Raw genomic sequence first — 25,410 nt, forward strand, 5'->3', positions numbered from 1 at the left:
CGATTCGCAGGGAACAAACATATTGATGAAATGGGTATCTTGAAGTGTCTTTCAAAAGCATAGTGAGTTTTCACTTGGGGCCTGTATATTCTACATATAATAATAACTTCTGATTGCAACTCATTACATTTGGACAACTTTAAAGGTGAAATTCTCAATTGATTTTATTGTTTTGCACCTTCATATCCCACTTTTTTAAATAGTTGTATCTCAGCTAAATATTGCCTTATCCTAGCAAACTATACATAATATTAAGCTTATTCTTTTTTTTTATAATGTATAAATCTCACTTGACCAAATCAAAGACTGGTGTTCCAGGGTCACATATCTATATAAAATCAATATGTATCATATTTATTTTGTTAGTGCATATTGTTAGTCTTAAAGTGAACAATTAATCTGTTCAAGTTAAAAGTTTGTTGTGGTAATCTTTAATCAAAATCTGATAATTTGTTTCTGCTGTAGAATTACACTCCTTTTCTGATGATGTCAACTTGATGTCTTGATGAATTTGCTTAATCATGTCCTCCAACCGTTAGTTTGCTGTGAGTGAGAGATGACAGGAGGGTGATCCTAAAAACCTGCGTGCAAATAATTGGTTTCAGTTCCGAGCATTAACACACAAAATATCGTCATTGCAAAAATTAAAAAAAAAAATTCTGTTTCAGTTGGCATCATGTCACCATTCTGAAAAGGACAGCAACAACTTATGGTTCATTCAGGTTCAAATATGACTTTAAACATGAATCCGATTTCTTCAAGACTAAACTTTTAGGCAATGTAAAAACCAATTTAAAGTTTTGTATGTTTTTTTTTCTTCTTTTTTAAATGTCATAATGCCAGGATTTTAAGGCTTATATAGGAGATTATAAAGTACACACAGTGGTCACATTATTACGGGGGTTGTGGGAGAACACTGTTTAAAAAAAAACAAAAACGGTGTTTAATGTCCAGGGGCAAGAAATGCTGGTTCTTTTGTCTCATGAATGTTTTTAGTTGTCCAGGTCCCAGATGAAGTTCAGAGGAAAATCTTTCATTCTTTCTTTGAAGATCTGGTCAAACATTTCATTTTGTGCTACAGTGAATGTGTTCTTCCAATCTCCTATTGTGCCTGCAACAGCCAACCAATTATAACAGAATAAGTGGAGGATACAAGTTGCCTACAATGTCCCAAGATTGTAATCTTTGAATTACTGACCTTTGCGCATGAATTGGGGCTTCAGCAGTAGATCTCTAGGAATAAATTCATAGTTAGCCTTTGGGTCCTTCTTCATGTTTTTGAAAGTTGCCTTTTCCACAACATGTGTGATAGCAACGTCATCCAGATTTTTCCCCAAGAACTTGCAGACTTTCTCCACTGCTGTCCTGAGATCCTGAACGTGGTGCAAAGTTTTTAGAAGTTATTAAAACCGTGGCTGGGACCAAGATGGCAGCTTAGCAGAGAAGCTCTGAGTAGCCGTGCACGATTTAATATAAAAAACCCCTTAATATACATTGCTGATCTTTTAATACAATATCGCGTTGATATGTCAAAACCTTCCGTAACTAAACAATGTGACATCTTTACTCGAGGACGCAAGACTAGCGTAAAAGCAGCTTCGCCGAGTATACCGAGTGAAGTGGAAGATAACCAAATGGATAGCTTAGCCGAAGTTTTGAAAGAACTGAAATCGATATGAGCAGAAATCGGAACAAAGTTGGACAATATTGACACTCGTCTGACCGATATGGCGAGCTCAACAGCTGCTTTGGAAAGTAAAGTGTCAGGTGTAAAACGAGATTTCTTTTCTTCTAACGCAACACGTATCGAAGAGGCTGAAGGCCGTATTCACGATACGGAAAAGTCACTGGAAAAAACAGAAGCTTCGCTTGACTCGGCCATTAAAAGAATCGTTTATCTCGAATCAAAGACGGATGACCTGGAGAACCGGGGCAGAAGGAAAAACCTCCGTCTTTATGGTATACGTGATGGCGCCGAAGGCCAGAAAACACTCATCGAATTCGTGGGCGACATGTTGACCATCGCACGCTAGCGTCCGGGAAGCCCAACCTAAACAGAGCTATCCTCATACGCTTCTTAAAGTTTCAGGAGAAGGAATTCGTCTACCGTGAATCAAGGCGGCGTGACATCATGCACGATGGGGTCAAGATATCTTTCACGCAGGACCTCTCAGCTGAGACAGTGTTAAAAGGGAAATTTAATTTAATAAGTTGAATTGCACATTTAAGTTGCACTGGTAAAAGGAGCGGGCTGTTGCTGGGATCTTGAGCTGAGCTATGCTGGCTAGTTGCTCCTCAATTATCGTGGATCAGCGTCCCTCAGATTTTCAGTTAACGGGAGGGGTTGGCATCTACTTTGAGAATGCTAGAGTTGAAAGTGTAACAGCCTGTTACACAGAGTGTGGGAGGGGATGGGAGTTGTTTATGTATATTTTTTTGTTGTTGTTGTTTTTCTCTTTTTTTTTTTTTTTTTTTGGTTATGTATTTATTTATTTCTATCTTATATACCAAGACAGTAATTTATGGAGAAAACAAAGTTAAAAGATAGTTTAGATATTAAAATTACAAGTTGGAATGTCCGGGGAATGAGAAAACTGGTCAAACTGAAACAAGTATTGGACAGGCTAAAATATCTCAAATCTAAAATAGCGTTTATGCAGGAATCACATTTGATGGCATCAGATATGCATTGCTTGAGTAAAAGATGGCCAGGCCAAATATTTCATGCAAACTTCAGTTCTCATGCAAGGGGAGTAGTTATCCTCATCCATAGATCATTGCCATTTCAAGTTACTAAAACCATTCAAGACCCTTCTGGAAGATATATAATTGTTCAGGGGAGTATTTTGACACAAAAGCTAAATCTTATAAATATTTACAGTCCCAATATAGACAGCCCATCATTTTTTGTGAAATTATTTTTAATTGTTTCTGATTTGGAGGGATTTAATATAATTGGAGGTGATTTTAACTGTTCCCTCGACCCACTCAAATAGATACTACTCATATACAAACTAGGAAAATATTAATTGATTATATGAAAGATCTAAGTTTAATTGAAGTTTGGAGAATGCTGAACCCAAAAAAAAGAGAATATTCTTGTTATTCAAGCTCATATAAAACTCATTCACGAATTGACTATTTTATAATATCTGCAGACTTATTGTCTAATGTAAAAGATTGCTGGTACAATAGTATAGTAATTAGTGACCATGCAGCAGTATCTATGGAGATACTAGATGGAGGCTACAAGCTTTTTTGTTACAGGACCCAGCATTTATTATATTTGTGGAGAGTTGTATTGATAAATACTTTGAACTAAATACAAATGAAACTACAGCAAGTATTAGATGGGAAGCATTTAAGGCTTACATAAGGGGAGAAATTATTAGCTATACAAGTGCTAAAGCTAAACACCATAATCAAGAACTACAAATATTAGAAGATCATATAAAAAAAAATTAAATTGAAATTAGTATTGACAATAACCCTGAGAAGCTACATAATTTATCCATCATGAGAGCTAACTATGATAAATTAACAACTGATTAAGTGGCTAAAACATATTATGATCAGAGGGAAAAAGCAGGTAATCTGTTAGCATGGAGGATAAAGAAGATGCAATCTGAAAGAACAATTAATAGTATAAAGCTGATGTCTGGCAATCTAACTACAGATCCAATAGAGATAAATAACCATTTTAGAGATTTCTATCAAACACTATACAAATCAGAATATAATGGTAATAGAAGCGTGCAAAAATTGTTCCTTGACCAGCTGCAATTTAAAACTATATCGGAAGATGAGAAAATAGCATTAGACAGCCCATTAACAATAGAAGATCTTAGTGAGGCTATAGGAGATATAAATAGCGGTAAAGCGCCAGGACCGGATGGGCTTCCAATAGAATTTTATAAGACATTTAAGAGACAACTTATAAGATCATTGCTTGATATGTATGAGGAATCTTTTAGGACAAAAACCCTCCCAGATTCATTAAGATTAGCCATCATAACTTTAATATTAAAACCAAATAAGTCTCCAACTGAGTGTTCATCTTACAGACCAATTAGTTTAATGGGATGTGATACAAAAATACTGTGCAAAGCGCTCTCTAGAAGATTAGATAAATATCTCCCCCAATTAATTGTTGATGATCAACAAGGATTTATACAAAAAAGACAAGGATATCATAATATCAGAAGAGTCTTGAATATACTATATGAGACATACAATGAAAAAGACACAGCAATGCTATCTGTAGATGCGCGTCAAGCATTTGACAGGATAGAATGGGACTATCTTTTTGATCTGCTTCCAAGGTTTGGATTAGGTGAAACATTTCTCAAGTGGATTCGGCTTCTATACACAAACCCAGCGGTTGACATTTTAACTAATAACATCATCTCAAAACCTTTTAATCTACAACGATCTACCCGTCAAGGATGCCCTTTGTCCCCGCTGCTGTTTGTGTTGGCAGTCGAGCCCTTAGCCATGGCGGTAAAAGCCCATACAGGAGTATCAGGTATTATAATTGGAGGGAGGGGCCATCGTTTTTCTTTATTTGCATATGATATAAGAATTTTTTCTGACAAATCTGAAAAGTAGTATTCCTAATATGATGAGACTACTTGAAAGCTTTGGAGACTTTTCTGGATATAAAATTAATAATTCTAAGTCAGTATTAATGTTTCTCAATAAGGAAGAAAGACCTAAACCTATAATAAACACCCCGTTCATGACAACTACAGATGGTTTTAGTTATTTAGGGGTTAAAATTACTCCCAACCTTAGTAAAATAATCCCAATAAATTATGATCCCCTGATGGACAGAACTAGTGAGATATTGCAGAAATGGTCAAATCTACCAATATCTATGATTGGATGAATTAACATAATAAAAATGTCTATTCTACCAAAATTTTTATACTATTTTCAAACACTTCCATTGCCATTACCAAATGCATTTTATGCTAAACTTAACAAACTACGTGCCCAATTTATTTGGAACGACAGAAAAGCTAGACTTCGTCTTAAACTTTTACATTTACCTTATGAAAGGGGAGGGCTACAGCTTCCTAATTTCAGATGGTACTATATGGCAGCCCAGCTGACTTCAGCGTTAAATTATTTTCATACAACACCACCTCCAGCTTGGGTGGACATTGAACAATCGTACACCCCAGAATTGCCATTAAAAATGTATTTAGGTATACTCTTCAGATGTTAAGTTATTGAAACGGAACACAAGAAATCCTTTTCTTGAAAATACAATTTCAATTTGGTATGCTGCACATAAACATATTGGGGACATGCCAAAACTGTCCCAATTTACTCCTATTTGGGGTAATACACAATCTATACCAGGTAATAAAGACGGAGGCTTTAAGTTGTGGAATACAAGAGGGATTCAGAAAATTATGGATTTATATGAAGATGGAGTTTTACTTTCTTTTGATCTCTTATGCCGAAAATATTCAATCCCCAAAAAACATTTTTAAATATTTACAGTTAAAAAGTTACATGTCATCAAAAATGGAACAGACAAGCTGTATACCATCTTTATCAAAGCTAGAGGAAATAACTCTTAAAAATTTAGAAGGAAGGGGGCATATATCTAGCTTTTACAATTTATTGGTCAAATACAGCACTGAATCAACATTGGATAAATTAAATGCTTGGAAATTGGATATGCATGAAGATATAGATGAGGCAGACTGGAATAATGCATGTCTAAAAGCACAAATGCAAGCAATAAGTACAAGGTTTAAATGACTTCAATACAAATGGTTAATGAGAACCTACATAACTCCTGTTAAACTTCATTGTATATCTGTTTACATCCCAGATGTATGCTCTAAATGTCTTGATGAAAAAGGCACACTATATCATTGCCTTTGGGAATGTCAAAAAATACAGTGTTTTTGGAAAGAAGTTATTGAATGTATGTCGGACATGCTGAAGGATAAAATTCCTCTGAATGTTAAACTCTGTATACTTGGAATATATCCGCTCGATTCTACTTTGAAGCAGACTATGCTTCTAGATTTTGGTCTCCTTCAAGCTAGGAGAGTTATTGCATTGTGCTGGAGGAGTGTGGATGCACCATCCTTGAAAATGTGGAAGAAGGAAATACTGAACTGTATCGGACTGGAGAGACTAACTTATATTGCAAAGGGCAAGCGGAGGGACTTTGATCGGCTTTGGGAACCATACATGAATATCATGTAAATGTAGACTTGCTGTTGTATTGATTTGGGCATTGTAAATACTGTCTGGGACTAATTTATTTATGTTTTACTTTATTTTTATTTATTTTTTTAAAATGTATTTAGTTTTATTATTATTATTATTTTTTTATTATTTATTTAATTTAATTTTTTTTACCTATACAAGTGTAAACTGTAAATTGAACTGGTAATTATGGAAAGGTTGATGCTTGTATACCTGATCAGTTGTTTTCGGGGTTATAAGAAAAGTCAATAAAAAAAAAGAAGAAGGAAGTTATTAAAACCCCGATTTCAAAATATTCACTGACCAACCTAAATGTATTTTGGCAATATGAACAAATTTAGATTTTGATAGCTGTAACACATTCCAAAAATGTTGAGACAGAGGCATGTTTAACACTTTTGTCACATCAACTGTGATTTTAATTACAAGGTTTAAGTGATTGTTGTCGTCCTTCTCGTGTAATGTGTTGCAGCCATCGATCTCTGAGAAGTCAGTGAAAATCTTGCATTTTACATAATGTCCCAATTCCTTATCGGGGTTGTAAAATAAATCTGAAATATTCTGAATTAAAGAGCATCCTGCAAAAACTTGGCATTTTTTGAGGCTGCGATTACTCACCATGACCATATCCTCATATGACAGGAAAAGTATGTTGTACTGGTCTCCTTCACTGTGCCACTCTTGGATATGATCAAACCAAGATGAACCGCCAACTGAAACATGAGGAATGAACTGATAATTCTGTTAAAAAGTGACACTTACTATACAAAAAAAAAGTTCTTTACCATTTCCTGTCAGATACTGCTCCAGAAAGTTTTCAAAGCTCTTGTATTTCTCAAGCTTGGCCCAGACTTTGCTGAAGTGATAATATGACACGGCATTGTCTTTTGGATTTCTGACCACATACACGATCTGTTATTTAAAACACACAAAAAGCAGTGAGGCTTAGACCAAACAAATCTATGATTTTAGAACCAAACAAGTGGCTAACATAAAAGTTGCTCACAACACATATGTTATTGCAGAAATAATTATCTTAACATTTTAAGAGACTGCCTTGATACTTAACTTTCCTTTCTTCCCCCTAAGGCCTGGTGGCATCAGTCTGGGTGTGAGATGGGTGGTAAAGAACCGTGGAGACGATCGCAAAGAGTAGTCCGCTCGGCCTTTAGGGTACTCTAACCAAGGCATCTTCTCAGGATTGTTGGGAAATTGAGTTTTGTCTGTGGCATCCTCACAAATTAAATTTATTATGTTCTGTGTCCATATTGTGCCTGAAGAATGTAGTTCAGCATGTTTCAGCAGAAGAAATCACACACACACACACACACACACATACACCAGTTGTTACAGGTGGTGTTTGCTATTAGTCCAGCATCTATCTTTTAGTCTTTTTATCTATAGACCTTACCCCTGAAAAATTTATGAGCGGTCTCCATAGAAACTATGGCCAATCTGTGGCCAAATAGTGTCTATCTGTTTTTAACGTAGCTAATGTTTTCTACACACTCGCACGTCTTGATTTTATGGAGTTCAGCATGTTCCTAGGTTAACACATTTTGTTGTACCTTGGAACATTTGTATTTAATATGTTATCATTTTATTCCAAAAAATGTTGTCTTGACCATATCTCTACTCCTAAACCTATCCTTACTCATTTGATTCAGATTTACAAATGATGACTTTCTATAACTTTGAATGAATTTAAATCAATCTTGACTAATGAAGAGAATATATATCAACCAATGACAGTGAACAGTTCTCTCAAATAGCTCATCTCCTGAACCTTTCAATTGGAAAGCATATATAGAGGACAACACAAAGAGTTACAAATTCTGAATAAGAATAATTATCTTTGTTGTTTGCTGTATTGTATTGTACTCTGTAGTATGTTAAATTAAGGAATTAAACACTTGGGGAGTTGTGTGTTTTGAGGGTTGTGTATCATGTCTGAGAGCAAAGTTTGGGTTTTCAAAGTTGAAAAGGTTGTTTTGAGTGGAGAGCTTCATTTTGATCTGAATATAAGACGTGTGAAGAAATGAGTTTAGAAATAATAAGTTTAGAAAAAAGAGGCATAATTTCAAGAAATGTAATCAATCAGAAAAAAAAAACTGTAATACAATCTGTAACCTTTGCTCCTCTTTGGTAAAACTCTCTATAATACATTGATTTATGTCAAGAAAAACACATTTCTGAGTGGAAAGGTTGCAACAATTCTTAATCGTACCTGATTTGGGATATGTCACCAGAAAAACATCACTGTCACGAATCTCAAAATGCTGAAGAGAGTCGATGTACTCCGCAGTGGTTTCACCTTTTGCAAAAACAAAGCCCTTATATTTACTTAGATAGTTGTTAAGTGTTTCCATTATGCCGTTTCACTTCTTTCCACCTGCAATGTGGAGAAACTGGGAAGATGACCTTTGGAATCAGTGTGAAAGCTGAATTTTGTTTCTACATCCCAGAGTTGTTAATAAGTAAGGATGTTAATAAGTAATTATAATACCACAGAGACAATATCTCTGAACTCTTATGACTAAAAAAGCATATTTACACATACAGCGGGGGAAATAAGTATTTGACACATCAGCATTTTATCAGTAAGGGGATTTCTAAGTGGACTATTGACACAAAATTTCCACCAGATGTAGTCAAAAAGCCATGTAATGAATTCACATAAAGAAATCAGAGCATTTAATTATATAAGTTGAGCAATAATAAATAAAGTGAAATGACACAGGGAATAAGTATTGAACACATGAAGATAACAAGGTGCAAAATGGCATAGAAAGCCAGGAGATCACCTAAAATCCGTCAGTATTGATAGAGAAACCCTGCCCCCTATCAGTACTAATTGATATTGGTTGCTTTATGATGGCCTATAAAGGCTTCTCATTATCCAGGAGGCAGAAAAGCATTTTGATGGGAATGGTTATAGGTGCATTTCCAGAATGCTGAATGTTCCTGTGAGCACTGGGGGCCATTATCCGGAAATGGAAAGAGCACAAGTTCACCATAAACCGGCCACGATCAGGTGCTCCACGTAAGATCCCTGTCCGAGGAGTCCAAAGAATAATCAGGAGAGTTCTCCAAGAGCCAAGAACCACTCGGGCAGAACTTCAGGAAGACCTTGCATCAGCAGGTACTGTTGTTTCAAAGAAAACTATAAGCAATGCACTAAACCGCCATGGCATCCATGCACGCTCACCACGCAAGACTCCATTGCTGAACAAAAAGCATGTTGAGGCTCGGTTAAAGTTTGCAAAAGAGCATTTGGAGAAGCCTGTGGATTATTGGGAGACTATAGTATGGTCAGATGAAAGCAAAATTGAACTTTTTGGCAGTCATTCTACACACCATGTTTGGAGAAGAAATGGCACTGCCCACCACCCCAAGAACACCATACCAACAGTTAAGTTTGGGGGTGGAAGCATCATGGTTTGGGGTTGCTTTTCAGCAACAGGTACTGGCAGACTTCATATTATTGAGGGCAGGATAAATGGAGAAATGTACCGGGACATTCTGGAGAAAAATCTGCTGCCATCTACCAGAAAGCTGAAAATGAAAAGAGGGTGGACGTTTCAGCAAGAAAATGACCCCAAACACAAGGCCAAGGAAACAATGAAGTGGTTTCAAAGAAAGAAAATCAAGTTGTATTGCTCAACTTATATAATTAAATGCTCTGATTTCTTTATGTGAATTCATTACTTGGCTTGTTGGCTACATCTGGTGGAAATTTAGTGTCAATAGGCCACTTAGAAATCCCCTTACTGATAAAATGCTGACGTGTCAAATACTTATTTCCCCCGCTGTAGTAAAAAACTCTCGTAACCAAAACTGTCAAGAATATTTAGCAAGAATCCAAATAACTGCTATACTACAGATAGGCTATTACAATCAGTGCTATTACAGAACTTACTACATTTTATAAAAGGACGGTTCAGTGATTAAAGTAAATGTAAGACATGTATTAATTTGATCTTTTTAATCACAGCCATTAGTACAGTAACACTTTTTTTACTCTTTTAGTAAAAAAAAAAGAATTTCCTTTAGAGCTATTCTTTTTTTTTTTCCTAACAGCTCTGACATCAATAGGTAGTCATGGCAGTGAAATAAGTTTTTCATCAGATGTTTGGTAATATATAGTGTGTAATATTTGTAACACTTAATGAAAAAGGTCTATAATAAACTTCCAAATCAATAAGGCATGAACCAAATTAAAATTTAATGAAGCAATTAGTGTCTACAGACCAGTCTGGTGTGTTCTTATTATATAATACTATTATCAAGGGAGCAATAATTTCAATATCCAGCAGCTGATATTCATACAGGCTTTTTATTACTGTCTTTACTGCTTCCAGTTCAGACCAAGCAGCATAATATTGTCATTTAACTTAAACAGTTTATGGTAAATAAAATGACATATGCTAAAATATTATTTATGCTTACTTATTTGCTTATGCTTATTTATGCTTCCTTGTATACATTTATTTTGCCTGTACCCTTCCATGTTATCATGTAGTGTACAGTCATGATTGTAAAATAAGACCTGATGCTAAATAAATAAATATATGGAGATAACCTAAATTTAGGATTTATGCATATGAATTACATATACAATTTCCATCATTTACATAATTTACAATAACCAGGTTCAGACATTTATCATCAATTATAAATCTTACATGTTTTAAATAATTGAATATAGCCTTTACACAACTATGTACTGTTCCAATATTAATTGAACAAAATAATTGTCATTCTCAGCTGTTTGAATAAATGTATTTTAAAATTTTGATTATTTAAAGGCATGCTCTTACCCCCATGTCGTTTTAAACCCGTAAAAGCTTTTTTAGGATAAAAACCGGGAGGCATGTGATTGTCCCATTGACTGTCAAGTAAAATAAACTGTCAAGGTCCAGAAAAGTATGAAAAACATTGTCAGAAAAAAAGATGGACTACATCTTTTTTGTTTCAATCTGAATGTTATGAAGCTACGAAAATACTTTTGGTACACAAAGAAAATAAAAATACAGACTCCATTCCATAATCCATTACCACAATCACCATAACACTATTTCAGGGAATATCTGTTAGATGCAAACTTCCTTCACTCTTTCAACTGTCAGTATGTTTTCTATGTGTACTTCTGCTTTGATTTGAACAAAAACAGCATATACTTGTGGCGTCGCTGACAGAACAGCATTTGCGTTCAGTGGATATTCTTCAAAGTGGCACTACTGTGATGCAGAGACACACAGAGGATACGAATTATTGAATAAACTTTCTAACTATTCTTGTCACTTCGTAACATTCATGTGTTTTTCATACTTTACTTGGCAGTGAATGGGTCAGTCACAATGGGATAGTCACGATATCCAAAATATAAAAAAAAATAAATCAGAGGATGAACAAAGGTTTTACAGGTTTGGGAGTGATGTCAAAATTTTCATTTTGGGGTGAAATATCGCTTTAAAAAAAATCAAATAGATGTAAACTGTTAATAATAATAATAATAAACTATGCCACAATATTTATGGCAGAAAATTATGCATTAAGTTTATTACTTTATGCTAAAACTGCCTCTGAAATTATTGACATTTTTATATGCAATTTAAATACACAAATCTTAAATTTAGCCTTTTGTCATGTCTATCCTTTTATCCACAGAACAAGGCATTTGTCTTTCGGACTGTCCTAAACTGAGAATTGTCCTGGTTGGAGTGACAGAATCTGGAATCTTTAATCAAAATCTGATCATTTGTTTCTGCTCTAGAATTGCACTTCTTTTCTGATGATGTCAACTTGATGTCTTGGGCAGAATTTGCTTAATCATGTCTTCCAACTGTTAGTTTTTTTTAAATGTCATCCTTAATGCCAGGATTTTAAGGCTTATATAGGAGATTATAAAGTACACACAGTGGTCACATTATTGCGGGGGTAGTGGGAGAACACTGTTTAAAAAAAACGGTGTTTAATGTCCAGGGGCAAGCAATGCTGGTTCTTTTGTCTCATGAATGTTTTTAGTTGTCCAGGTCCCAGATGAAGTTCAGAGGAAAATCTTTCATTCTTTCTTTGAAGATCTGGTCAAACATTTCATTTTGTGCTACAGTGAATGTGTTCTTCCAATCTCCTATTGTGCCTGCAACAGCCAACCAATTATAACAGAATAAGTGGAGGATACAAGTTGCCTACAATGTCCCAAGATTGTAATCTTTGAATTACTGACCTTTGCGCATGAATTGGGGCTTCAGCAGTAGATCTCTAGGAATAAATTCATAGTTAGCCTTTGGGTCCTTCTTCATGTTTTTGAAAGTTGCCTTTTCCACAACATGTGTGATAGCAACGTCATCCAGATTTTTCCCCAAGAACTTGCAGATTTTCTCCACTGCTGTCCTGAGATCCTGAACGTGGTGCAAAGTTGGTAGAAGTTATTAAAACCCCAATTCCAAAATTTTCACTGACCAACCAAAATGTATTTGGAAAAAATGAACAAATTTAGATTTTGATAGCTGTATCACATTCCAAAAATGTTGAGACAGAGGCATGTTTAACACTTTTGTCACATCAACTGTGATTTTAATTACAAGGTTTAAGTGATTGTTGTCGTCCTTCTCGTGTAATGTGTTACAGCCATCAAAAACAAAATTCGATCTCTAAGAAGTGAGTGAAAATCTTGCATTTTACAGAATGTCCCAATTCCTTATCGGGGTTGTAAAATAAATCTGAAATATTCTGAATTAAAGAGCATCCTGCAAATCCATTTTTTGAGGCTGCGATTACTCACCATGACCATATCCTCATATGACAGGAAAAGTATGTTGTACTGGTCTCCTTCACTGTGCCACTCTTGGATATGATCAAACCAAGATGAACCGCCAACTGAAACATGAGGAATGAATTGATAAATCTGTTAAAAAGTGACACTTACTATACAAAAAAAAAGGTTCTTTACCATTTCCTGTCAGATACTGCTCCAGAAAGTTTTCAAAGCTCTTGTATTTCTCAAGCTTGGCCCAGACTTTGCTGAAGTGATAATATGACACGGCGTTGTCTTTTGGATTTCTGACCACATACACGATCTGTTATTTAAAACACACAAAAAGCAGTGAGGCTTAGACCAAACAGTGGCTAACATAAAAGTTGCTCACAACACATATGTTATTGCAGAAATAATTATCTTTACATTTTAAGAAAATGTAAGAGACTGCCTTGATACTTAACTTTCCTTTCTTCCCCCTAAGGCCTGGTGGCATCAGTCTGGGTGTGAGATGGGTGGCAAAGAACCGTGGAGACGATCGCAAAGAGTAGTCCGCTCGGCCTTCACGGTACTCTAACCAAGGCATCTTCTCAAGATTGTTGGGAAATTGAGTTTTGTCTGTGGCATCCTCACAAATTAAATTTATTATGTTCTGTGTCCATATTGTGCCTGAAGAATGTAGTTCAGCATGTTTCAGCAGAAGAAATCACACACACACATACATACACCAGTTGTTACAGGTGGTGTTTGCTATTAGTCCAGCATCTATCTTTAAGTCAAAGTCTTTTTATCTATAGACCTTACTCCTGAAAAATTTATGAGCGGTCTCCATAGAAACTATGGCCAATCTGTGGCCAAATAGTGGTCATCTGTTTTTAACGTAGCTAATGTCTTCTACACACTCACACGTCTTGATTTTACTGAGTTCAGCATGTTCTTAGGTTAACACATTTTAGCCTTACCCCTCAAAACCGCAAGTCATTAGTTCATTTTATAAGTCATTACAGAAAATGCAAAATGGTTGGTCTAGTTGTCATAAACTGTCAGGCATAATTTACATTAGAATTTCTATAACTTTGAATGAATTTAAATCAATCTTGACTAATGAAGAGAATATATATCAACCAATGACAAACCAGTTCTCTCAAATAGCTCATCTCCTGAACCTTTCAATTGGAAAGCATATATAGAGGACAACACAAGAGTTACAAATTCTGAATAAGAATAATTATCTTTGTTGTTGCTTGTTGAACAACAGCTGAAAACTCACCTCTTTCAGCAATACTTGACCTCATCTTAAAAAAAAAAAAAAAAAAAAAATTATTCTCACTTCTCCTTCCCCTTGTTTATTCCTTCCCTTTCTGGTTTGTACTAATTTGAACACTGCCTGTGACTGGGTGTTACAAGCACTTACTCTGTCTGTTTGTCTCTCAAAAAATGAATCGCTGTTGTACTCTCAATTGTAAGTCGCTTTGGATAAAAGCGTCTGCAAAATGACTAAATGTAAATATAAATGTTGTTAAACTGTAATGCAATCTGTAGTCTTTGCTCCTCTTTGGTAAAACTCTGTATAATACATTGATTTATGTCAAGAAAAACACATTTCTGAATGGAAAGGTTGCAACAATTCTTAATCGTACCTGATTTGGGATATGTCACCAGAAAAACATCACTGTCACGAATCTCAAAATGCTGAAGAGAGTCGATGTACTCCGCAGTGGTTTCACCTTTTGCAAAAACATAGCCCTTATATTTACTTAGATAGTTGTTAAGTGTTTCCATTATGCCGTTTTACTTCTTTCCACCTGCAATGTGGAGAAAATGGGAAGATGACCTTTGGAATCAGCGTGAAAGCTGAATTTTGTTTCTACATCCCAGAGTGGATGTTAATAATTAATTATAATACCACAGAGACAATATCTCTGAACTCTGAACTTATGACTAAAAAAAAGCATATTTACACATAATTACATGAACACTGTACACTCTTAGAAATAAAAGGTACAAAAGCTGTCACTGGGGGTGGTACCTTTCAAAAGGTACACTTTTGTACCTGTTAGATTCAAATATGTACATTTAAATACTAATACATACCTTACCTACATACCTACAAAATGATTTAAAAATAAATTCTTAAACAGCATAAGGGTTAGTAAGCAACAGGTGTGGTCTTCATAGTTTGTACTTTGGATGTGTATGACAGTAAAAGAGGCTGTAAAAACAACCTGATCAGAACTGATACAGGATTGCTCTGACAATGTACAGGAAAAACAATATTTAGATAAGAAGACGGATGAAATATTTTACAGTCAAACTGTTTTAGCTGTAGCAGACGATCAAGTCATCAGGAAATAATGAAAGCTTTGTGAGGAGAGCAGCACATTTCACAGAAAAACGCTGAAAAGACTGGATGGGAATGGATGAGATTACAGAAATATCCCTCTGTCATGGTCAGTACACTCTTCTGGATGGACTGTCTTTAAACAGTTAAAATGTATTATTTGTTGAAAGATCAATGTAACCACATGTAAAAACATGGACTGCAATAGTTTAATATAGCTGGCTTTTATAGTGCTAATGATGTGTACGGTAGGACATTTAGAGAGTAGGCTATTACAGATAGTAAAAAACTCTCGTAACCAAAACTGTCAAGAATATTTAGCAAGAATCCAAATAACTGCTATACTACAGATAGGCTATTACAATCAGTGCTATTACAGAACTTACTACATTTTATAAAAGGACGGTTCAGTGATTAAAGTAAATGTAAGACATGTATTAATTTGATCTTTTTAATCACAGCCATTAGTACAGTAACACTTTTTTTACTCTTTTAGTAAAAAAAAAGAATTTCCTTTAGAGCTATTCTTTTTTTTTTTCCTAACAGCTCTGACATCAATAGGTAGTCATGGCAGTGAAATAAGTTTTTCATCAGATGTTTGGTAATATATAGTGTGTAATATTTGTAACACTTAATGAAAAAGGCCTATAATAAACTTCCAAATCAATAAGGCATGAACCAAATTAAAATTTAATGAAGCAATTAGTGTCTACAGACCAGTCTGGTGTGTTCTTATTATATAATACTATTATCAAGGGAGCAATAATTTCAATATCCAGCAGCTGATATTCATACAGGCTTTTTATTACTGTCTTTACTGCTTCCAGTTCAGACCAAGCAGCATAATATTGTCATTTAACTTAAACAGTTTATGGTAAATAAAATGCCATATGCTAAAATATTATTTATGCTTACTGTTTCCTTGTATACATTTATTTAGCCTGTACCCTTCCATGTTATCATGTAGTGTACAGTCATGATTGTAAAATAAGCTCTGATGCTAAATAAATAAATAAATATATGGAGATAACATAAGAAATCGAAACCTAAATTTAGGATTTATGCATATGAATTACATATACAATTTCCATCATTTACATAATTTACAATAACCAGGTTCATACATTTATCATCAATTAATCAAATTTATTTAAATCTTACATGTTTTAAATAATTGAATGTAGCCTTTACACAATTGTTTTACAACTATGTACAGTTCCAATATTAATTGAACAAAATAATTGTCATTCTCAGCTGTTTGAATAAATGTATTTTAGAATTTTGATTATTTAAAAGGCATGCTCTTACCCCCATGAAAAGTATGAAAAACATTGTCAGAATAGTCCAACTTTTAAGTTTCAATCTGAATTTTATGAAGCTACGAAAATACTTTTGGTACACAAAGAAAATAAAAATAACGACTCCATTCCATAATCCATTACCACAATCACCATAACACTATTTCAGGGAATATCTGTTAGATGCAAACTTCCTTCACTCTTTCAACTGTCAGTATGTTTTCTATGTGTACTTCTGCTTTGATTTGAAGAAAAACAGCATATACCGTAAATTCTGGACTATAAAGCGCACCTGCATATAAGCCGCATCCGCTCTATTTTTTAAAAAATAAAAAAATAAACAAGCCGCACCTGCTTATAAGCCGCATCCGCTCTATTTAAAAAGTTTTGCTCTTCCCGCTGCCTCCTCCAGCGTCTCACCATAGACTCATTGACGCTAAGCTTCCGAGCAGCAGCGCGGTGTCTTTCTTGTATAGCGAGATCGATGACTTGCATCATACGAACTTCTTCGTGTGGGTTCCATAATGAAGGGGTGAGGATTTGAAAAGATAGAGTTTGACAGGATTGGTAATTTGTCGTCCTTCTATCCGCTTCTACCGACTTATATCTGCTAAAGAGGAACTAGCGTATTCTTCTTTGCATTTATTTTGTCTTAGTTTTGATTCTAATTCCGGTTAGAGCGCCCCTAGCGGTGGGGAAAAATCTGCAGAATAGCCGCACCTTTGTATAAGCCGCATGGTTCAAAACCTATGAAAAAAGTAGCGGCTTAGAGTCCAGAATTTACGGTACTTGTGGCGTCGCTGACAGAACAGCATTTGTGTTCAGTGGATATTCTTCAAAGTGGCGCTACTGTGATGCAGAGACACACAGAGGATACGAATTATTGAATAAACTCTTTATTTTTATTTTCTAACTATTCTTGTCACTTCGTAACATTCATATGTTTTTCATACTTGGCAGTGAATGGGTCAGTCACAATGGGATAGTCACGATTTTCATCCAAAATATATAAAAAAAAATGTGATGAACAAAGGTTTTACAGGTTTGGGAGTGATGTCAAAGTTTTCATTTTGGGGTGAAATATCGCTTTAAATAAAATCAAATAGATGTAAACTCTTAATAGTAATAATAAACTATGCCACAATATTTATGGCAGAAAATTATGCATTAAGTTTATTACTTTATGCTAAAACTGCCTCTGAAATTATTGACATTTTTATATGCAATTTAAATACACAAATCTTAAATTTAGCCTTTTGTCATGTCTATCCTTTTATCCACAGAACAAGGCATTTGTCTTTCGGACTGTCCTAAACTGAGAATTGTCCTGGTTGGAGTGACAGAATCTGGGAAAAGTGCTGTTGGTAATGCTATCATGGGCAAGAAAGCCTTTGACGAGGTTGGGGTAAAGACCCGACTGAGTTTCCCATTTCAGGGTCTTGTGAGAGGACAGCAGGTGCTAGTGGTTGACACTCCAGGGTGGGAATGGTTCAACGTCAGTGGCTCCTCTGCATCAGTATGGCCAGTGAAGAAGGAGATAATGAGAAGTATGAGTCTGTGCCAGCCTGGAGCCCATGCCCTGCTGCTGGTGGTCCCACTGTCATTCTCGTTCTCCCCGCGTGAACGCTGTGCAGTGGAGGAACATATAGAGCTCTTTGGTCCAGATGCCTGGAGTTACAGCTTGGTGCTCTTCACCATCTTAGACAGAAAGCAGTTACGTGGCTCCACCTTAAAGCAAGAAGTGATGTTAAACGTCGAGCTACACAGGCTGATTGAGAAATGCGGAGGCCGTTTCCATGCTTTGTACAGCAATCCCAAAGCAGGGGAGGACCAGGTGGCTGGCCTTCTGGCTAAGATCAAGAAAATGATGGCTACAAATGGGGAGACTATGATCTCCAGTGAGAAGGTGTTGGAACAAGCCAGAGAAATGGAGAAAGAAGAGGTGAGAAGACTGAAGGAGGAGCAAAAAAGAGATGAGACAATAGAAAAAGTGAGACAGTTAAGAAGGTTGAGAAGGAACACAGACCAACGGAGAGTGGACGGTAGGACAATGTTCTTCTCTTTTAAACTCGGGATATTAAACATGGACATGAAGAAAATCTTCATTGTTTTATATAAAAAATAAATTAAAATATGGCGAATTACATTTGCGTGAAAAATAATGGCAGATTTAAGAATATAGAACCACTCAAGCAATCAAAGTTTCATGTAAAATGTAAAACATATTGTTTTATTATTATTATTACTTTTTCTATTTCAGAAATAGTTCCATTTACTTCGCATTTATGTTTTAATTCGTAATATGAAATCATTTCTCACATTTGAAGAAAGTCTGCATCACTGATTCTGTTTAGTCAAAGTAAAGTCAAGTTTAATTCTCGACAGGAAACTGATGTCAGGTGCCTTAAAATCAGTCTTTCCCTCGCAGCCTTTTATTCGCGTTAAATTAAATATGGCGTCTAGGTAATGTCCCCATTTTCTTAACAGCAGCACCATTGTTCGTGTCAGAGTCACGCTAAGAGGATGTTTACTTGTTTTCTACAGGAAATAGATATTCACCTAGGTACAATATGAGCAGTGACCAGCCTCTCAGCAGCAAAAGCAGCTTTCGCCAGAGCTGCAAACAACAGTAAACGACGGAGAAAGGACCTCACCTAAAACGCCAACATCCACCACTGCAACTTCTACATCTCACCACCAGAGGCCATCATCGCTTCGCATCACCAGAGTGATAACTCGTGACCCCAAACCAACTAGCAAATGAGGAACATGAACTTTAGCACTTTGTAACTTTAGATGATTTAAATGTTCAAAGCTGAGTCATAATGCCTTGTCGTAATATTTTGAAAATAAGCTCATGGTAGCAAAAGAATCATGGCACTTAAAAAAAAATAAAATAAAAACATCAACTGTACTTCTACTGTTCTTTTGCCAGTTTTACGGTTTCAAAAATGTCAAAAAAGTGTAAATCTAAAAAAAAAATGTAAATGTAATGTATACTAAATAAAACAAGGATTTTTGGTGACATTTTACAAGTGAAGCTGAATCTTAAAATTAGGCTACTTTCTTTAATATGCAAACAAATTTGCATGTGTTTGTTTTTCTGGTTGTCTGTTAGGAATATAAAAAGATGGGGGGGGTTTCTGCAAGATGCAAAATTTGTAATCATCTCTCTGTTGAAATCAGTCTGTGGCTTTCAAAAGTCCCTTTATGCTTATGCACCAATTTTATCATGTCACTCGATCTGTCAGTGTTTAACTGAAGCACTTGAAACTCACACACCACCCTAAGAGCAAACAACACATGATAAACTGCACAAACTTACACTCTGATCTCCAAATGAGATGAAACCAAACAACTTATCTAAAATATAAACATTCCATTTTAAATCATATGTCCTTGACACATAACACACAAACATTAATGCAATTCATTTTTTAATCTGTCATACAAAAAAATGATTTGACGGTGTAAATCATATGTACATGTATATTTATATATATATATATATATATATATATATATATATATATATATATATATATATTAACATTCATGTATTATGTGCTTACATTTTTACTAAAATGAATTATTAACAAGTCAGAAAGCTTAAAAAGACATAAATGTTGATAACAGATTAGTGTTCCAGGACAGAAGATCTAACAGGAATGGATGGTTTAATGTTTATCTCAATTCTTCTTGAATATTGAAAAGTACTTTAGCAGCAAATAACCAATTTAAGGCAGAAAGAGTTGCTCCACCACTTCCTGGCTCCTCCTAAACCTCCATATCCCAATGCATAAGGAATCATGGATCTTCTGCCAGGCCTCCAGCTCAGATTTCCACAGAGCTGCTCTGGAGCGGATGAGTTGAGAGGCTTCACTCTTGCTTCCTTTGGCCAGACTTATGCTGTCTTTGCAAATAAATAGGACATCTAAGCCAATGAAGAGGGCATTTAGAGTGATAAATCCAGCTCTAGCAGACTTTGAAAGCGCTAGTGGCGTCCCTTTCGCCAGCTGCCCAATGTCGGGCAGGTCTGCAGCCAGTTTGGGAATGCTCCGAGCACTTTGCGCCTCCTGGAGCCCAACCTTGGCTGCAGTCGCAATCACCTCCTCAGTTTTGAGAACCTTGACAGCTGAAGCTGCATCTACCAGGGCATCAATACCTTTGGCCACGCCTCCTGCACGAGCTATCAACTTTCCAGCTCCAAACATGTCTACAACATCAAGCCCTTCTAAACGCTCCTCATTACTGGCCTGCTCCAGACAGTCTAGAATCTTCCCCACATCATCCATGTATCTCTGGAAAATGTTCTGCGCATTTTTCCCATGATGGCTGTTGACTGCTGCCTCAGTGATGCCTGTGACGACACTATTTACTCCACTGGTCATCCCTAGACTGACACCAGTCAGCGTCAGAGCCAGCGACACTCCTGCAGTGACGGGAGCAAGAGCAAGACCAACGATGGACAAGACTCCCCCTGCTATGCCCACTGAACTGCCAGCCACAGTGGAGATACTGGCTCCCATCTTCATCCTGTCCAACTGAACTGCGCTCTCCTCCAGATCTGACAGAAACTGCTCCATCCTAGAGCAACGCTGACTAAATACACCAATGAAGGGCTGAGCATGCTCCTGAAAAATGAAGGTCAGTCTGGTGTGCTGGTCCATCCTACAGAATAATAGGAAAGATTATAGTTTACAGTGACCCTTGACAATACACCTGAGAGTGAAGAAATCAGCTTATCATGACGCAGAAAAGAAAGGTCTCACCTTATTTTGCACAGCTGCTTCAAATGATCAAGCATTTTTTGCATGGAGTCCTCACTTAAGTTCAAGCTGAACTTCACTACAGGCTCACCCTTCTTAAGACTGAACAGTTTCAGAATTATTAATAAACACTCAACAAACAAACTCACAAGGCATGTTTGCGTTGTACAGAAAGATGAATCAGCCATTATATTAAGGAACATAAATTGACAGTATAATTGTATAGGTATATATTTTAGTGATTATTATAAAAACTATAAATTCAGTTATTTGAAGATGTTTGAACCTTACCCCATCTTAATGTATTATTTATAATTACTTACCTATGGATATCTTCAAACCAAAACACACTCTTAGATCTGTGAGAAAAAAATAAATGCATAAAAATATGAATAACTGAATAAACGTCTCAACGATTTAGTACATAATGCTGACATGATTAAATTTTTGCATATTAAGATTTTTATTAATCAAATAACTTTTAAAATCAGCATTGCAAAAATATCAGAAACATACTTTTTCTCCATCTTCTCACAGATTTGTTCAGTGATACGTATGTATTTGTCTAGTTGAAAGGCCAGGACATCCAGATTATTGAGTGAAGGAAGGAAGAAAGTTTCTGCATTTCGTTTAAAGTGGATGAGGAGAGGAGAAGCCATTCTGGCAGCTGTGATGACTGAACGCACACTTTCAGGACTCGCTTCTTTTGGCAAGAAGCTCTGTCCAATGAAGACAAAGAGGGAGGTCACTGTGAGCTTCTCCATTGCATCCAGAAAGTGATCAAGTTTCTCCAGCCCCTCAAGCGTGTCCTTCAGGACGGCGCCCAGTTCCTTCTCCAACTCCAGGTATCTGGAGTCAGCTGTGACTTGAGTTAAACCACTCCACAGGTATTCCCCAAACGCCTTGGCTTTGTTCTCGGAGCGCTTAACATGGTCAAACTTAAGGCTGACCTGGTCAACTCTGTCCTTGATGTCTCTCATGTTATCCAGCTCTGTCTCTCTCTGAAGGGACCATTTTTGTTGTTTGTCACAGAACTCCCTCACTGTTGAAATGCAGATAAGCGTGTCTTCTACATACTCTGACAGGAGCTCCTGTAGCTGTTCCCTAAGTCAAAACAAAATCAAAACAGAGAAAATTAGTTAGTAACAATGATATTTCTTATCGGAATTAATATGATTCATGCATTTTAAAACAGTTCTGGAATAACAGCTTAAACTACTAAGTAGGTCATCTTTAGCTGACACATAATTCTGTAGCTCCTTCTAAGATAATATCTAGGTTAAGTTCTTGACTACAGTTTTTTTGTGGGGTGTTCAGTTTCATAATTGGGTTTTGTTCTTACACGCTCAGAGGCATATTTGGCAAACAACCCAATTTGTGTTATGGATATCACCAAGTATTTTAGTTCATGAATCTGCCATTCAGCAAACTGTACTGAAGGACCATTAGTTTAAATATTGGAAGGATGTGTTCCCTCAAATATCTAGGGTGGTCACAGTCCACTACTTTTAGGTATTTGGTATGTAAGTAGCATCCTCTTAATGTATATAATCACACATGTATAACTCAATGTAATGTCAAACAGTATGTTGAAGGATCATCAAGAGGAAATAATGGCAAACCTCCTTCAATGCTGATAATGCCACATTTTGTGTGTGTGTGTTTTTTTTTACTACCAATACTTTGAAGCCTAAAATCTGCATTTCACTTTCAGTTTTAGTCAAACTCATATAGAAATAGAAAAATTAATTTAGTGTTAAATTTGACTTTTTTTTTTACAGTGCAGAACCCAAAGTTATTAAACAATAATACACTTTTTTTCATTTTCGCACGCCAAACAAAGACATATAACTAAATACAGCTAGCTAGCTAGTTTTTCTGCATTCCAGGTTGATTCGTTTTGTAATGTGATAATAGCTAACCTGAAAAAAAGTAGTGTTAAACTCCTTAAACATCGCCAAACTGGTTATAAGCATCTTAACTCACGTTAAAACGTATTTTAGACTTTAACGACGTGTTTACGTTACACTTTGTGTTTTTGTTTTTGATTTTTTTCTGTTTGAGAAATATGGCATACGGCATCGCTTTTTATACTTTCCTCAACTTTTTTTGTGGCTAATAAACAACAAACAAAGAACTGTATTGATTTAAAGATTTCAAATAATACCCACCTGGTGCCCATCGTTTTTAAAGTAGCCTAGTCTGCAGATGCAAAGTTGTGATACTGACTCTCGCCAAACTGAGGTGAGAAACCTGGAGAGTCTTTTGTTTTCACTCCTTCGGACGGAGGTTTAAGTTTCGCTTTCTCTTCTTCGCTTCCATTGCGCCGCCAGTCGCCACAGAGGCTGCAAAATACGTTAACAACCGGTTTAACGCACTTGAAACAGAAATGCTACTATCACAAGTTAGCACTACTCTTTTTTTCCCCCGTCACCAACCCTTTATCGTATAAAAAGCGCATTGTATACTGATGACTCTGACATTCCACGACTCACACGCCTGTTGGGACAATAAAGTATTTGTTCCGTCCATGCGAGGGTGAAGTAAACTACGCCAAGGCCTGTATAACAAAACGGTGACTTGTTTGTACTCTCGACTAGCACGGAGCAGAGACAGCAGCACGAAAATGAAATTGAGCAATTTGAATTTAGATCAGTGTTATAAAAGTTTGATACTGCAAAAGAGCTTTTCGGTATCAAAAAATGTCGAGATGTAAATGAGCTATTTTTGCATTCAAATGGATGACTGTTTTTAGCATAGCTACATTCGGTTAAGCAGTCGCTCTTTAGTGTGGAACAATATCCAGACTTGTAAATGGTTAAGAGGAGACCTAAAAGTTATTTTAAAAAGTATATCTGCAACATTTATAGCATTATTAAGCATTTTTTTCTTCCAGTATTCATCATAAAATGTCAAATCAAAGGTTAGATGGCTAGCTTTAAAAATAAAAGAGGCCTATACAGGATATCGATGTATAATTTTATAAACCCTTGTGCTCAGAAGTTTACATGTAGCAAATGCTTTGGTAAATTCATGCAAATGTTTATGTACTGTTTCCTACATTATCAATTGCTTATGTCATGTTGATCAAAATGTATTATAATGGGTCTCTGTTGAATAGTCTCACCCCAACAACATTTAGGCAACTGTCCATAAGCATAAGCCTTTACATGCAAAATGGTTGAACAAGCTATCATAATATATCAAGCATATTTCTATACATTTCCTTTTTTTTTTTCTCTAAATCTGTCCTGAATTGATAAATAGCTCCCAGGTAAAATCTTGACCTTCTCTAATGTAAGAGCATCTCATGAACCATCAACTGACAAGTATATGTATACATATAAATATCCAAAGCACAACACGATGTTAAAATGACTGACAATGGAAGGGCAAGGAATTGGATGGGGTCAACAGCCAGAGAGAAGAAGAAAAGGAAGAGGAGTGAGACTGCGTGGCGGAGGAGTTGTGAGGCAAAACAGAGGAAGAGGCAGAAGAGACCGAGGACATATGCGTGTTTCTGATGACATAAAATCCACACTTGCAGACCGCATGCTCAGTCAGGAGGTGCAGGAAGACTGCACTGTAATTCCTACAGCACAGCATGTACAGTTTTCCCTAAGGAGATTGTCCAATGTTCACATTTCTACTTTTGTTACAGTACGAACAGTAAAAGAGTAAATGTCAATCTTGTACAGTCTCTTGCGATAAAACTCCCACGTACACTGAGGTCTAACCTACAAAAATTACAATATATAAATATTGCACATCAGAACATCTCTCCAGAGTACACTGTTATGCCTTATCCGTACACAATGACACGAGGACTTGTCAATCTGATGCCACTGACATGTTTATTGGTACAGATGTTTATTTTTGAGAGAGGAACTAAGCAAGATTTAGCAGGTACTGCTACGAATTTGCATGAATATTGTTTTGAGATGATTCAAGGATGATTCAAAAAATGTAACAAAGCTTTTTTTTTTCATTTATAACTCGAATAAACTA

At 36.0% G+C, this 25,410-nt stretch overlaps 4 protein-coding genes and 1 long non-coding RNA gene across 5 annotated transcripts; 1 reads left to right on the forward strand and 4 right to left on the reverse strand.

The window, feature by feature from the left end:
* Positions 1 to 146: 146 nt before the first annotated feature.
* On the reverse strand, positions 147 to 8,664 carry LOC122334005 (amine sulfotransferase-like). The gene is made up of 6 exons (XM_043231876.1): positions 8,462 to 8,664; positions 7,303 to 7,508; positions 7,020 to 7,146; positions 6,853 to 6,947; positions 1,199 to 1,373; positions 147 to 1,111 (listed from the first exon to the last, which is right to left on the reverse strand). The coding sequence occupies exons 1-6, from the start codon at positions 8,601 to 8,603 to the stop codon at positions 993 to 995; spliced, it is 864 nt and encodes a 287-aa protein (XP_043087811.1). The 5' UTR covers positions 8,604 to 8,664; the 3' UTR covers positions 147 to 992.
* A 1,887-nt stretch (positions 8,665 to 10,551) lies between these two features.
* On the reverse strand, positions 10,552 to 14,797 carry LOC122334013 (amine sulfotransferase-like). The gene is made up of 6 exons (XM_043231884.1): positions 14,635 to 14,797; positions 13,458 to 13,663; positions 13,190 to 13,316; positions 13,022 to 13,116; positions 12,464 to 12,638; positions 10,552 to 12,376 (listed from the first exon to the last, which is right to left on the reverse strand). Exons 1-6 carry the CDS (start codon positions 14,774 to 14,776, stop codon positions 12,258 to 12,260), a joined length of 864 nt encoding a protein of 287 aa, XP_043087819.1. The 5' UTR covers positions 14,777 to 14,797; the 3' UTR covers positions 10,552 to 12,257.
* Positions 10,552 to 16,637, reverse strand: LOC122334019. Its single transcript, XR_006248708.1, has 2 exons — positions 16,382 to 16,637; positions 10,552 to 10,816 (listed from the first exon to the last, which is right to left on the reverse strand). It is a non-coding gene; the product is annotated as an uncharacterized LOC122334019 (long non-coding RNA).
* LOC122333995 (GTPase IMAP family member 4) lies at positions 14,831 to 19,673 on the forward strand. The gene is made up of 3 exons (XM_043231867.1): positions 14,831 to 15,444; positions 17,917 to 18,675; positions 19,178 to 19,673. The coding sequence occupies exons 1-3, from the start codon at positions 15,405 to 15,407 to the stop codon at positions 19,264 to 19,266; spliced, it is 888 nt and encodes a 295-aa protein (XP_043087802.1). The 5' UTR covers positions 14,831 to 15,404; the 3' UTR covers positions 19,267 to 19,673.
* Positions 19,674 to 20,125: 452 nt separating this feature from the next.
* apol (apolipoprotein L) lies at positions 20,126 to 23,866 on the reverse strand. Its single transcript, XM_043231907.1, has 5 exons — positions 23,574 to 23,866; positions 21,919 to 22,506; positions 21,726 to 21,761; positions 21,406 to 21,504; positions 20,126 to 21,304 (listed from the first exon to the last, which is right to left on the reverse strand). The coding sequence occupies exons 1-5, from the start codon at positions 23,582 to 23,584 to the stop codon at positions 20,371 to 20,373; spliced, it is 1,668 nt and encodes a 555-aa protein (XP_043087842.1). The 5' UTR covers positions 23,585 to 23,866; the 3' UTR covers positions 20,126 to 20,370.
* Between the last annotated feature and the right edge of the window lie 1,544 nt (positions 23,867 to 25,410).

This window comes from Puntigrus tetrazona, chromosome 3, assembly GCF_018831695.1.
Source record: "Puntigrus tetrazona isolate hp1 chromosome 3, ASM1883169v1, whole genome shotgun sequence".
Taxonomy (NCBI): Eukaryota; Metazoa; Chordata; class Actinopteri; order Cypriniformes; family Cyprinidae; genus Puntigrus; species Puntigrus tetrazona.

Bases quoted from the DNA above. Each gene is read 5' to 3' on its own strand.
- apol (XM_043231907.1), bottom strand. The intron at 21,505-21,725 runs GTAAGTAATTAT...GAAACTGTTCAG, and splicing joins TGGTTTGAAGATATCCATAG to TCTTAAGAAGGGTGAGCCTG. The intron at 21,305-21,405 runs GTGAGACCTTTC...ATTATTCTGTAG, and splicing joins AAGCAGCTGTGCAAAATAAG to GATGGACCAGCACACCAGAC.
- LOC122334005 (XM_043231876.1), bottom strand. From the start codon at position 8,603: ATGGAAACACTTAACAACTATCTAAGTAAATATAAGGGCTTTGTTTTT. The intron at 7,509-8,461 runs GTACGATTAAGA...TACATTCTTCAG, and splicing joins GGTGACATATCCCAAATCAG to GCACAATATGGACACAGAAC. The intron at 1,374-6,852 runs GTGAGTAATCGC...CACCACGTTCAG, and splicing joins CATATGAGGATATGGTCATG to GATCTCAGGACAGCAGTGGA.
- LOC122333995 (XM_043231867.1), top strand. From the start codon at position 15,405: ATGGGAATGGATGAGATTACAGAAATATCCCTCTGTCATG. The intron at 15,445-17,916 runs GTCAGTACACTC...TTTTATCCACAG, and splicing joins AGAAATATCCCTCTGTCATG to AACAAGGCATTTGTCTTTCG. The intron at 18,676-19,177 runs GTAGGACAATGT...TGTTTTCTACAG, and splicing joins AGACCAACGGAGAGTGGACG to GAAATAGATATTCACCTAGG.
- LOC122334013 (XM_043231884.1), bottom strand. From the start codon at position 14,776: ATGGAAACACTTAACAACTATCTAAGTAAATATAAGGGCTATGTTTTT. The intron at 13,317-13,457 runs TTAAGTATCAAG...TTTAAATAACAG, and splicing joins TTAGGGGGAAGAAAGGAAAG to ATCGTGTATGTGGTCAGAAA. The intron at 12,377-12,463 runs GTCAGTAATTCA...TGGCTGTTGCAG, and splicing joins GCCCCAATTCATGCGCAAAG to GCACAATAGGAGATTGGAAG.